The sequence below is a fragment of the Xenia sp. Carnegie-2017 genome, unplaced genomic scaffold (assembly GCF_021976095.1).
Source record: "Xenia sp. Carnegie-2017 unplaced genomic scaffold, XeniaSp_v1 HiC_scaffold_41, whole genome shotgun sequence".
NCBI classification, from domain to species: Eukaryota; Metazoa; Cnidaria; class Anthozoa; order Malacalcyonacea; family Xeniidae; genus Xenia; species Xenia sp. Carnegie-2017.
Window position 1 is genome coordinate 853,795 of NW_025813506.1, and position 13,313 is coordinate 867,107.

Sequence of the window (13,313 nt, forward strand, 5' to 3'; positions counted from 1 at the left end):
ATGTTAAAATTGGTTCATGTGTCATGCTAACTGGTTATGATAAATATCTTTTCATATGATCAAAGCTCGTTTAAATGTAAATCTGAAATAATTTAGTCTAGAAATTATAATGATCATCAGAAAAATTACTTAGTGATCATGAAAAATACTTTGCTGTTATGCCAAATTTCAAGGTTTATCTGCATACATAGGAAGACATTTTTACTTTATAGAAAATGCTTTTCATACATCAATAGCCATTTGCAATTTATGGCAAACAATCTGATATGAGCCGTAGATCAACACACCTTGACATCTCTACACGAGGCGTTCAGTTAGAAAAGGGGACAATATGGGACATGGGACAACATTTCCTGTATGTGAAATACTCAGGTTTAATACCATTCCAGTCAAATTGTCAAAATAAAAAAGCTCTATGGATTAGAAAAGACTTAAAATCACAGGCTATAGTAAACAGCTTCTTATGTAAATAATGTTAAATCTTAAACAATGTGTAGTATAACTGTCCAATGATTGAATGATCAATGATCATAAACTGAAAAGCCCCAAACATTTGTTTATGATAAAGTAAATAAAACTAGGGCAGTTTGCGAAGTCATTGCTATTTTGGGATTTCGATTATTAGTTAGAGTAAAAGACAAATTGATGATCATCAGATTGCTTTGTTGACTCGATTGTTTTTAATACATTGCAACCTTAAAGAAAATTAAAAACAGACGCTGTCCCCACATTATTTCAACACACACAACAATCGTTGAATGACAAAAGACCTAAGTCTGCAAAAGATCGCAAGGAACATCGTATTCGTTCACAAAGAAAGGTGGGTACTAAAAATTAAAATTAGTGTATAACACAAAGTAATATCGTCATTAATACAAACTTAAATTCAACATATAACTAGAATATATTCATATATTCATAATTCGTCTTATATACAATACACTTTTTGTAGATTATGAAAGAAATCCTAACATCTGTTCCAGACGCTTGTTCGTGTGATGACGTTAATCTCGACGATGTGAATAATTTTATACATAATGAAGCACAGAGTCCCACTGTCTAAACAGTAATGCAACCAGAAAAAACAAAGTTTGCAGACGTTGAAATATAATGCAATCTTCTTGTAAAGGCTTTAAAAATGTCGAAGTTCAAACAACATATGCATCCTGACAAAATGAGTATACGCCTTTCAAGAAAGTGTTTTCTCTTCAATAACAAGACCATTGTTAGCACCTCATGATGATTACACTTATTCAATGAAATTAAAGACAAGTAGAACACCTGAAAAAACGATGAAGGTTGAAATATGGAATGAAAGGATAAATAATTGCATTGATACTAGTAAGACATGATCATTGACCGATAGTGTTAACGACGAAGAAATAGTTGATTATAGTGACAGTGACTTTAGTTGCTCAATTTCAATAACATCATCTGACAATGAATGCGAGCAAAATGAATTAAGCGGGATTAAAATGAATAGTTGTTTTGTTAGTGAGCCGAAATACATAGTTTTCCAAAGTCAACTGGACATGTTACTCTTTCCTTGCTTCACTTGTGGCCTTCCTGTTAGCGAGCACAAAAAAATTGAATAAGGCACAATCCTAACAATAAAGACAGTTTGTTTAAATGGGTATACTAATACACGGAATTCCTAGCCTGTAATAAACAATGTTCCAGTTAGAAATCTATTAATACCTGCAGCCATTTTATTCTCTGGAAACACATAGACTCGTTTACACTGTTTTGCCAATATACTCAACTTTTGGTTTCTCAGTGAAAAACAGTTTTACCATACCGAGGGGAGGTACCTATTTCAAGTTGCTGATAAGTCATGGAAAGAGCACCAGAGAATTATTTTGAATAAACTTCAAGAGAAGGTGCAGCCTTTGTGGGGATGGCAGTTGTGATAGTACGGGACATTCTGCGAAATATGGTACCTACAGTGTCATGGAAGAGTCATCTAAATATGTTATTGATTTCATTCTTGTTTAAGTAACAGAAGCAAGTTCCTCTTACGCGATGGAATATGAGGGATGCAGACGTTGCTTGGATAAACTATTGGGGAAAAATATACCAATTCATTGCCTGTCAGCTGAAAGACACACCAACAATCACCGCCAAAATGAAATCTGAATATCCTGGAATTATTTATCAATGTGATGTCTGGCATTTAGCTGAATCAGTGGTTGCGAAGTTAACAAAAAGGGCAAACAAATGAGGAGCTTCTTCAATGGGTTAAGCCAGTATCTAACTATCTTTGGAGCGTCTCAACTTGCCAAGGCAATGCTGATATTCAAAGAGAGACCAAGGTGGGTTTCAATTGTCCATCACGTTGCAGATAAGCACAACTGGTCAGGCCACAAGCATTTTGAGAAATAAGAGCACCAAAATTTATCCAGAAGAGAAAGAAAAGCTGTTTTTTGGCTAAAACCTGGAACAACTCCCCATGTTGCCCTTGAACAGGTAGTTACCAACAGAAAAATTCTTAAAGACATGGGGAATTTCACGATTACTGAGTTTGACCACACAAGGGGATTAAAGGTTTATCACTAAAAAATGCTCAAATATGTCCCAAAAAGGGAACATTTAAGCTATGGTGGAATGCTTGCAAGATTGCAATTGGCTGGCCTTGATCACAATCGTAATATTGACAGGAATCAAGCAGTCATCAAAAGAAGGGAAGAATAAAGGTCAGGCGAGATTCAAAGTGGAATATCCTAAAAGGAGCAAGGAATACCCTATTGGGTAGCCAAGAAGGAAACTGGTCCTACAACAATAACTGGTGATCGTCCAGGTTAATAAAGTCCTGAGAAGGACTGTTTTTGTTGTTGTTGACTGACGTTTCGACAACCTTAGCGGTAGTCATCTTCATTGCTGTGATCTGTTTGTTCCAAGTTGGTATACAGGGGGGTTTGTTCCAAGTTGGTATACCAACTTTCTAATGTAAGCCGTTGTCTATAGTCAGTACTGTAAGTAATGCATTTTGCCGAGTCCCAGTCAATGTTGTGCTTTGTGATTTGGTGATGTTCGGCAATGTGATTAGTTTTGTCTTGTTTCTTAGTAGCTCGTTTCTGTTCAGCAAGTCTTATGTTTAAGTTCCTGCCAGTTTCCCCGATATAGGAGGCGTGGCAGTCGGAGCAGTTTATTTTGTAAACTGCACCTTGTCGTTCGTTGGGTTGTTCTTTGTCCTTTATGTTCGTTAGTACTTGTCGTAACGTTGTGATTGGTTTATGTGCGACACGTATGTTGTATGGTCGTAAGATACGCGAGATAGTCTCAGATGTAAGATATCGTTGCTGTTGTCACTGAGTTGTTTGTTTCGTTAGGTTCGTTGGGTTTGTAAGTGTTGCGTTTGATAAAGTCAGAGTTATAGTTGTTTTTGTCAAAAATATGTTTGAGATAGTTGTTTTCGTTGTGTAGAGCGTCCGGTGAATCACATATGATTTGTGCACGTCTTGTTATTGTTCGGATTGTGGTGGCTTTGCGTGATGTAGGGTTGTAAGATGATTGGTCTAGTAGTCGGTCAGTATGTGTTGGCTTGCGATAAACTGTTGTTCGTAGTCCACTACGAACCTTTATGTTCCAAGGCATGCCAATATATGGCATGATAATGAGCCTAAATATTCGACAAAACATTCAAGTATTCTTCACTTCAGGTTTTTTTTGGGAAAAAACGTATTGCTCTAAAAACGCTGAAAATGGCATTTCCAAGGCTTTGAAATTCAAAATTTCCCAGGAGACAATGCCTCGGACTCACCCCCCCCCCGCCCCTCCCAAGTGCGGAACGCCTACGGTGTTCCATGACTGATATTTGAAAAATCGTAGATACGCCCCCTGATGCTAAAGTATGACCGATACCCCACACACAAGAAATGCGTTACACAGTCTAGTATACATATCCTCGAGAGAATCGCGAAATAAACACGCGTGTCTGGGATAAAATCTCCTGTGTCTATGCATACAACTCAACCTCATTGAATTATTGTGCTTTTTAATACTGGTAGCGTTTCAAGTATTTTAATTCAATGTGTTCAACAGGCTACTGCTTTATTTCAAAGATAAGATGGCAGTGTTGAAAGAACACACGTTGACAAACTTTTTGTCAAGCTAAAAATAAAAAACTAATCATAAAAAAAGAACTAGTTATAATGATAGAACGATTGAGGAGCAACATGATGCTTAAAAACTATATGCAAAGTTTTTTTCTACAGCAAATTCTCTTGAAGATTATGAGCGAATGAACCAAAAACAAAACAAACATTATAATATTTGACACAATAGTAAAGAAGGTACTCTTCAACGCAATTCATGCATTTCATCCTTTCTTTGCGTTTTACGTACTTTATTTCTGCGTTTGTGAGCATAAAATAAATATTTTAAGATACGGTTATATAGCAAAATTTGTATTCTTGACTTGCAACCATTCTCTTGAGATTTACCAAACAATGCTGCTAGCCCACGACAGCCTTACCAACAATAATATTGATAAAATGGTAAGTTGTAAAACATCGAATCAGGAATTTGGAATCTTGGAATCTGGAATCTTGGAATCTATTTGCTTTAAATCATAAAGCAATATTTCTATTTACAAGTCCTAAAAACGTGTTCAATTTTTAATTTGACTTATTATTTCAGGTAAGTTTGCTAATTTTACATGCAATCTGCTAAGGAAAGTATGGTAAATTAGCGAGAATGGCACGATAGAAATGCGACGGACTCGAAATTACTTTCAATATAAGAGCAACATTATACACCCCTGTAGGTCATAAAAACGAATTTTGTGAGTTGGTTTAATTCATTTGCTACAACTTGTTTTATTGCCAACCACTGATTATTTATCACTATATAACAACCGTCGTGGTACATAAAAGCCGTAGTCTCTGTTAACAAAAACAAACTCCATATATCGACGATTCTCACCGAGGTAGCATCTCATAAAATACGAGTCAAAAATAAGTGCACGTTGAAATTTACTTAAGTAAATCGTTTTTAAAAATCCTTTTTCAACTGAAAACCTTACGCGCTTCTACCGTGTAATAAAGTCTGAAAAAGGCTATAACATTGCATATCAAGTCGCATATTATAACTCGTGATCATCTTCCGCTCATTTGACATACCGTTGCCGGTTGTCATCTACTTATTACAAAGGGTTAAGTTTTGTTAACACCAACAAATAGGGATATCAAGGATAACAATATACGATCACAGTTAATGTTAAACGTCTATTTTACAATGGTTAAACTCGGTTAAACTACTCTATTTATACAAGACATTACGTAAAGTTCTGTTTACAATAATTGAAAGCTACTAGGAACTATAAGAAATATTGCCGTGATTGCACATAAGTATCTCTCAAAATACTCACACCTCCAGTTAAGTATTTACTACGGCTACAGAGACGACGGCTTTTATGTACGATAACGGTTGTTAGTGATAAATAATTAATAGTTGGCAATTGCAAAAGTTGTAACATATGAATTAAACCAACTCACAAAATTTAGTCTTATAACGCACAGGGTGCGCATAATTTTACTCTTATATTGAAAGTAATTTCGTGTCCTTCGCATTTCTATTATGCCAATGTAGCTAATTTACCATTTTTCCTAAGCAGATTGCATGCAAAATTGGCAAACTTAAATGAATTAATATGTTCAAATTGCAAATTGAACGCGTCCTTAGAACTTGAAACTAGAAATGTTACTTTATGATTTAAAACAAGTAGATTCCAAGATTCAAGATTCCATGTTTTACAACTTACCCTGATAAAATATTCTTTTGTATCAAACCACCAACATGGCTGGTGGTGTGACACAAGAATAGGCTCTAGCAAAATTTAACTCGCATCTCTTGTGAATAATATAAGATTTTGCACCCCCTCTTCCATTCAGAGTGCATGTTTTCAGATGTTTAAACAGCACATATTAGATCAGTTAAACATGTTCGTAAAGGACTGTTCACACAATCTGATTTGTCGTATCAATTTGGTCGGATCCGAAAATACGGACCGTGTGAATACCTATAAATTGAGCCTCCGACAGTCGGGTCCGTTAGTCGAAAAAATCGGATGGAAATAGAACTTGCTCTTTTTTTATCGGACAAGATCAGAGGAAGCCGACAAGCCAAATTACATAGATTTGAAAAAGACTTGGAAACAAGAAGAAAAATACGAAAAATGCATACTAGATAACGCATATGGCTGCCCAAACGACTATTGCGAATACAAATATCATTAAAATTTTTCGGACCATCTGAACAAGCAACCAAAAGTCGGAGCCAAAACAATCAAATCCGACAAAACGGATCGTGTGAACAGGCCTTAAGAAAGGACAATGTGTAAAACAATAGACAACTTGAATTATTACGTCGCTTAGCAGTCATGAACATAAAAACATCGCAATTGCATTGAAAGTTTACTTAAAAAAACAGTCTGCTTGGTTGCAAGCGTTTTTTAATTCCAGCAGAAGGCGCCGTAATTCTTGCTTTTTCAATTGGACGAGGTTTAGTTTGAGAATGTTTTGTGGCTTTCGGAACAAAAGTTGGAAATCGATTTAAATATCAAATATCGAATCGTCTAGCGCCGATTTGCCGCGACTTTCTCAGCTAGAAGTTTCCTGAAGATCCGATCAACAGTTCTCAAAAGAATTAGGGCCTTCATTCGTACTTCTTGACTCAGAAAAATGACCACGAACAGCAGTAAACTCTCTTTCAGACTTTCGCTTGTTGGCCATATTACAATGTTTTCATGTGCGTGACTACTAAGTGACGTAATAATGCAAGTTGTGTATTAAGTAATTTTAAAACAATTAAGTAATTTTAGTGATCAGCTGATAAGATGGTACGTAGAGATCAAATTGAACTTTGGGGTGAGACAATGCAGAAACCCATTTGGGAAGACCAAACAATTTGCTTGGGCGAATAGCTGTCAGAACTTTAGTGAAATAGAAAAGGCATTACAGTGCAGTGAACGAAAGATAATTAAAAGCAAAAAAGACAAATAAAGAAACTGAAAACTTACAAAAATTATCTACAGCTGGCGGTTAAATAGACGACAAATAACAAAATTTGGATGAACAAGATGAAAGCACTGGTGATAACAGGAAAAACCTTTCTTCAGAAATTACATCATTTACAAGATAGCATCATCATCTTATTATCAAAATATTCTTTTATAGCATAGTGCAAAATCGATGCTTAAGCCTGCTTCACACGAGTGAAATAAAGATAAGCACACTAGCGTAGACAAAAGATCAAACAAAGATAATTAACGAGGCATGCGACATAAGCATGACATAAGCGCAAGAATAAGGAAAAATTCAAAATTCAAGCGTAGATGCAAATATATGCCGTTCCACTGATGACCTTTTATCATTTCATTCGGGTATCAAGCACACAAAATTTCAGAACTTTCGTTTGAAAGGTACTGTTCCAAAATAAAAACGGCAAAATAAGAATAGTACAAAATGAGTATAAAAACGATCACACTATCAACAAGTGTTAGATAGTTATTGAGCATGATATCAACAATTATCTGCAAAAACGAAGATGAGGCGGATATAACGTTGACAGAGGTCTAAATAATTCTTGATATCATGCGAAAGCCAAATTGAATAATTGCTTTATACTACAGTTATAAACGCAGAACCTTTTAAACTACTTTGTACGGAGGCCATAAAGTTTTCCATGCGTCAACATTTATAGTTCGAGCGAAAAGAGTTTGTAAAACGTTTGGAAATCTCGAGCAAAATTCACCATTATGAATTTTCACATGAACAATTATGTTGTCTACAAATAATTTTCAATAGAAGGTGGCAAAATTTTGAGAACTACTTATAGACTTTTAGCCAATCACAATCAAGATTGCATCAACATTGCATGAAAACAACACTTACCTAGCAGACTTTTGTACAATATGAATAGGAAAATCAGAACAAATCAAAGATAACAATGAATGATACTCTTTTACACTTAGCAAATCTAAAAATTCAAGTATATTATAAATACAACTTGTATAACGAGAAAAAAACAAGCATATTCATTACTAGTAAATTAAGCAATTCAATTAGAAGTTATTGAATAAGATTGAGCATGATATAAAGAATTATTCAGACCGACATCAGTTTTACCTTCCGAAGCGAAGCTAAGGCAGATAAGTAATAATTTTGACCAAGGTCTGAACAATTCTTGATACCATGAAAAACAATTTAATAATTGTTTTATAAAACAATTATAAATTAAGAGCCTTTAAAGTATTTTGTAGGGAAGCCATAAAGTCTTCCGTGCTTTGACATAAAATGAACGGTTCCCTTTCATGTTTGATAAGCTTGCAGATTTCCAAGAAGATGCCGCCATTACACTTCTTTTTTCAATTGTCACATCAAAATTACGTTACCACATCTGATGTATGGTTTTAAACACATTCGATATGCAAGGAACTTCCTACCTCCACATTGTCCAATGGTTTTGAAACAATTAGAGAACATGGCGATAAACGAAGACCGATTATGAGGGGTTGCTCGAACAAAGTTGTACTCGCGAAACAAAGTATGATTTCCTTTGACTATACAGCTGAAACTATCAAATATCGATTAATTATAGCCTCTAACGAATACATTACAATACTGATATATACTCCTCGCTAACCATGTTAGCGTATTACTGAGTGCTTACTTGTAAACAGAGAGAAAATGAGAAACCTCGTTACTCAAACTAAATAAGAGCCCCCTCACCCACACACTTACACCCATGATAGTTTATTTGAAAACGCGATATTAAAGAATTGTGAACTGCTAATTAAGTTATATAAAACATAATTCTTCGTGTATTTGAAGTGCTTATAAAATGTTCAGAGCGAATAAAAAAAGCAATATTAATATTACAATGTATTTATAGTGTTAACATGCCCTGATTAAAGAGCCTGTATCATCTTTAGGGTAATAATCTGTTTAGAGACAGTTGACGATTTTAAAGTGTTTATGCGACGAATTTTAGCCCCCCTGTTTTATTAGCTAAATTGAAAGACGGTGTTTCAGTTATTATATTCCTGCAGTTATAATTAAAATTGGATTTGTAGAAGTGATTTTATGAACGTTCAACGTCACGATTTTCAGCAATTTTTTTGCGAACTTTTTCATCGTTATGTTAACGAGTTGTGACGTTGATAATTGAAAACATATATCAATAAGACGTATTCTACTAGTAATCTTAATAACAAATGCGGAGGAAAACGCTGTGTTGCTGGCGGACCAAATCAACTTAGTTGTGCCAATGATTCAAAAGCCAAAGGAATATCGATGCATCTGTTTCCCCCCAAAAAAACCAGATCCGCAAAGACGAAGAAAATTGGTAAATTTTGTGCGCAAACTTACACCTGGTTTGAGGATTCCTTTACCTCTTGTTTATGTTTGGCACATTTTGAGGATTCTTGTTTTGACCTTAATTTGAGAGTGCAAGTCATACTCAAAAGAAGGTCGAAGAAAGATGCTATCACAACCATTGACGTGGATGGATTCCTGAAACATCTAAGGAAGGGACGACCCATCGCAAACAACGACAAATAAGTTTACGCTTGATGCAGTAATTGCAGTTCAATTGCTGTAAACGTTTCTTGGTATATAATCTCAATATAACTTTTGTAGATTATTCAAGACATTCTCCATAACCCATCACTGAAGAAAACCATTGCATGCCACAGCTCTCAACCTCAAGTACCTGAGGAAATTAAGGTTTGACAAATTATTGTTGATGAAACACTGTTAATAAGAAAATTCTTGAACAATCTTACTATTTTACACGTCCATTTCTGTCTCTCAACAGCGGCCGGAGGTTTTCAAGAACAGTCACGTGGAGTAAAGGCTCAGTTTTGCATGTTGTGTAATGGACAATATTTTCTCAATGCTACCATTTAAACTAATTTTCTGTAGAGCTGATCCCATTTCCTTACAACACCTGTACTCTAATGCTCCTTCTAACAATTCAATATGACAGCATTGACAGTTACACCTAAAACGTCGGAGCATTGTGAGTTGTAAATTGACTTTAGGTATTTTATAAATAGGAGAAAACAGGAAGTAATGGAGCATATGTGGAAAAACAACAACTCACCATTCATTGAGTGGAATTATACCGTTTCGTTCCTCTAATGTTGAAGGCAGAATTCCATCAGGATCGTTTGGAGTGCGTACTTCATCACCAGGTTCAGCGAGCTGTGCATCGTCGTACGCAAAGTTATTTGATTGCTCCGACACAACCCAAGGATTACGAGCTCGAATTAGAAACAGATTCAGACATCGATTGCGAATTGTCTGAGCAATGATTTGAAGCCGTAAGTCTTCAGAATACTTTTTCTTGTTGTATTTTATGGAAATTTGTGTATTTATTTGTTTGTAAAACAAGAAAATCGACAATAAAATCATCTACAATAATATAATATTACATTGACGGAAACAGGCGTGTTTAACAAACTACTTCAACTAAAAACGTCACAAGTTTCAATATTGCGTCGTAGAAAGTTCGCAAATAGTACCCAACTTCAGTGGCAAATTTAATGAACTTATATTTATCTGTTTAAGTCCATCGACATGTCATAGTCCATCAAATAGTCCAAACTTTATATTTAGCTAATAAAAAGAGGGGCTAAAACGACGCATAAACACTTTAAGAACATTTGGAATATGTTTTATAAAACGAAAATTTACCTTCCTTGTCTTTTTGGAAATTAAAGTTGGCTTTTTTTCGTGTTTGACCGAGAGGTGTTGTAACTAGGTCTAGTTCACCGCGCTTTTAGCATGCTGCTTTTTAACGTTGTACTTTATAGTGACATTTGTAGCACAGTCGAGGAGTATTCTTTTAATAAGCATGTGTGGTATCGCTCACCATATTATTGAATAAACACTATAAATTTATAGCGTTGAAAAGCAACGTGTTCTCCAATATACGTCACGTCCGGTGAACTTGACCCAGTCACAGCAACCCGCGTTCAAACACAAGAAAAGCCAACTTTGAGGCCCAAAAAGTCAAGGAAGATCAACTTTTGTGTTATGAAATATACTGCAAATGTTTATAAATTCATCCACTTTAGGGTGATATTAGCTCTTTAAGACAAAAAGACACTATAAATACAGACGTAAGAACACTACCATTTTGAGCAGCACTTAGAAGGAAGTTGCTGAATATGGATACCTATATACGAGAGTTAATTTTAAAAAATCATGCAATACACATGGCTTACAACACTTAGTTCATTTTAGAATCAAAAGAAAGGTGGCTACCAAACCATTTACTTGCTGCATTTTGGTTAATGGGTGTTATAAAAAAAATGTAATAATGGGGAATTAGATCGATGAAAAACATATAAAACATATAATGAACACTGTTAACCAGCAAAACGTCACGCACGATGTTATTCCATACTGCTTGAATGACAAACAAATGCTGGTCAAAAAAAAATCGCCTTTATACCAGGTTTTGTCAAAAATCTCTTTGCAACAATGTTTTAGAATAAGTTTGTCGAACATTTCAATAAACCTAAAAACATATTCGTGCTCGACGACTTACTAAGTCCTCCACGATAAAACTGATAATTTAAATTTTTTTCGGGAAGGAGGGAAGAAGATAGAGATCCCAGAAGGCTTTACATCCCTTGTGCTGGCCACAGAAAATTCATTTTTCGAGCGACCACATCTTAAACTGCCGATATTGGCATTTGATTTTGTTTTGATTTATTGTTAAATCTAATTCAATCTATTCTAACAAAATATAAAAAAATAATTACTAGCTGCATGATAACCAAAGACTCCAATAACAACGTTAGGTAACTATACACATGTTTATGATCATTAAAATATAAAGTAATTTCGAAAATGACCAAAAGAACAGTACATAATGTAAATTTAGGCAAAGACGGCAAAAAAGTTACAAATCACAGCAATGGTGAGGCTGAAAGTTTCCCAGAAAATGACCACGTTTGGAAAGTCCCTTGGGCATAAATCAGTTTATTATCGTGGCAGAATTATATTGAGTTACTTAATTGATAACTTTAACCGAAAGACGGCGTGCGTCATCTTTGATAGCTCTGAGGGCCACGGAGGTACGTGGCTAGTTAACACGAAAATTTTACAAACTGATATATAAGCAATTCTGCGATGAAATGCAAAGTTTCAAAAAATGCTTCGTTTTTATAATTTCATTTGCGATAATTTGAAGGCATGTTTTATTTTGAGCATTAAAGTGTTTTTACTCGATGCTTGTCAGACTATACGAAATCTTATTGGTTAAAAACGAAAATTGTAAACAGACGGAAGTGGAATTTGACAGGCTTAAATAATATTTTTTGTCCTGTTACCCACGTCATATTCATAGAAATCATATAACTATACAACTTACTTTCTATTCATACAAAGTAGATACATATTACGAACTTACTATTCGCAAAGAAATCTGGACGAACAAAAATATGGATTGTCTTCTTTGTGAAGCAATAGTTGACTAATCGCATCCTACAGATAAAGAAAGAGAAAAACCAAAGATGTTAAAAACATACTATACTTTGTAGACTATTTAGAAATACTTCGAAAATTTTAACTTTCCATCTGTGGGCTACTTTAGAAAACTGTTGACATGACAAATCATTCAACGTTTTATATATTTGCATATCATAAAACACAACGACATTGGTGCGCAGAGCGTACATGTGGGTGTCCACAAACTACAAAAAATACCAAGTAAGGATAAAAATACGATATCGCGACGTTATATTTTGGTCATATATTCGTCTGCTCGGACCTAAAACATACACGACGTTCATACAACGTTGTATTTTGGTTGTAGTTTTGCTACGACGTTTATATGTCAAGGAAAACATCCAAATAACATTGTATTGACATTATAAAAGTAAAGCCATTAAACGTCCCAAAAAGGGATTTTCACAACTTTTCAAAAACGTTTAAACTAAATGACAAGCTGACGTTACTGTCAGTATTGCAATATAAATAACCTTACTATAAATAACTTCCGACAAATTTAAGGCTTGTACATACGGCTTCGAATTTGATAATTTTCACTTAACCGACGTTTTGAATGTATTTTACACGAAAAATTTTTCCATTGATAAGCGTGAATACTGAGTGCTCAATGTTAACGCGCTTGCGTAGCTCTGATGTTTTTGAAATACAATCAAAGTAGCAGTCGATGCTGGAGCCAATTGCGACACCGGGACAAAGTGCGACATTTCCCGTGGAATATAAAATATCTGAGCCGTTAAACGAAGCTTTAGCTTAAGAGTCAGTCAGTGGCTTCCCCCGGCACGTATGTCA

The 13,313-nt window shown here is 35.0% G+C and overlaps 1 protein-coding gene across 1 annotated transcript in view; it reads right to left on the reverse strand.

Annotated features, from left to right (window-relative positions):
- The window catches only part of LOC124456030 (UPF0705 protein C11orf49 homolog), a 56,002-nt gene that overhangs the window by 18,679 nt on the left and 24,010 nt on the right, over positions 1–13,313 (reverse strand). The window contains exons 4-6 of the mRNA XM_047006575.1: positions 12,424–12,497; positions 8,444–8,574; positions 7,893–7,977 (exon numbers count right to left, since the gene is read on the reverse strand). Of these exons, the coding sequence (XP_046862531.1) occupies positions 7,893–7,977; positions 8,444–8,574; positions 12,424–12,497 (290 nt within the window). The remainder of the gene's footprint in view (positions 1–7,892; positions 7,978–8,443; positions 8,575–12,423; positions 12,498–13,313) is intronic.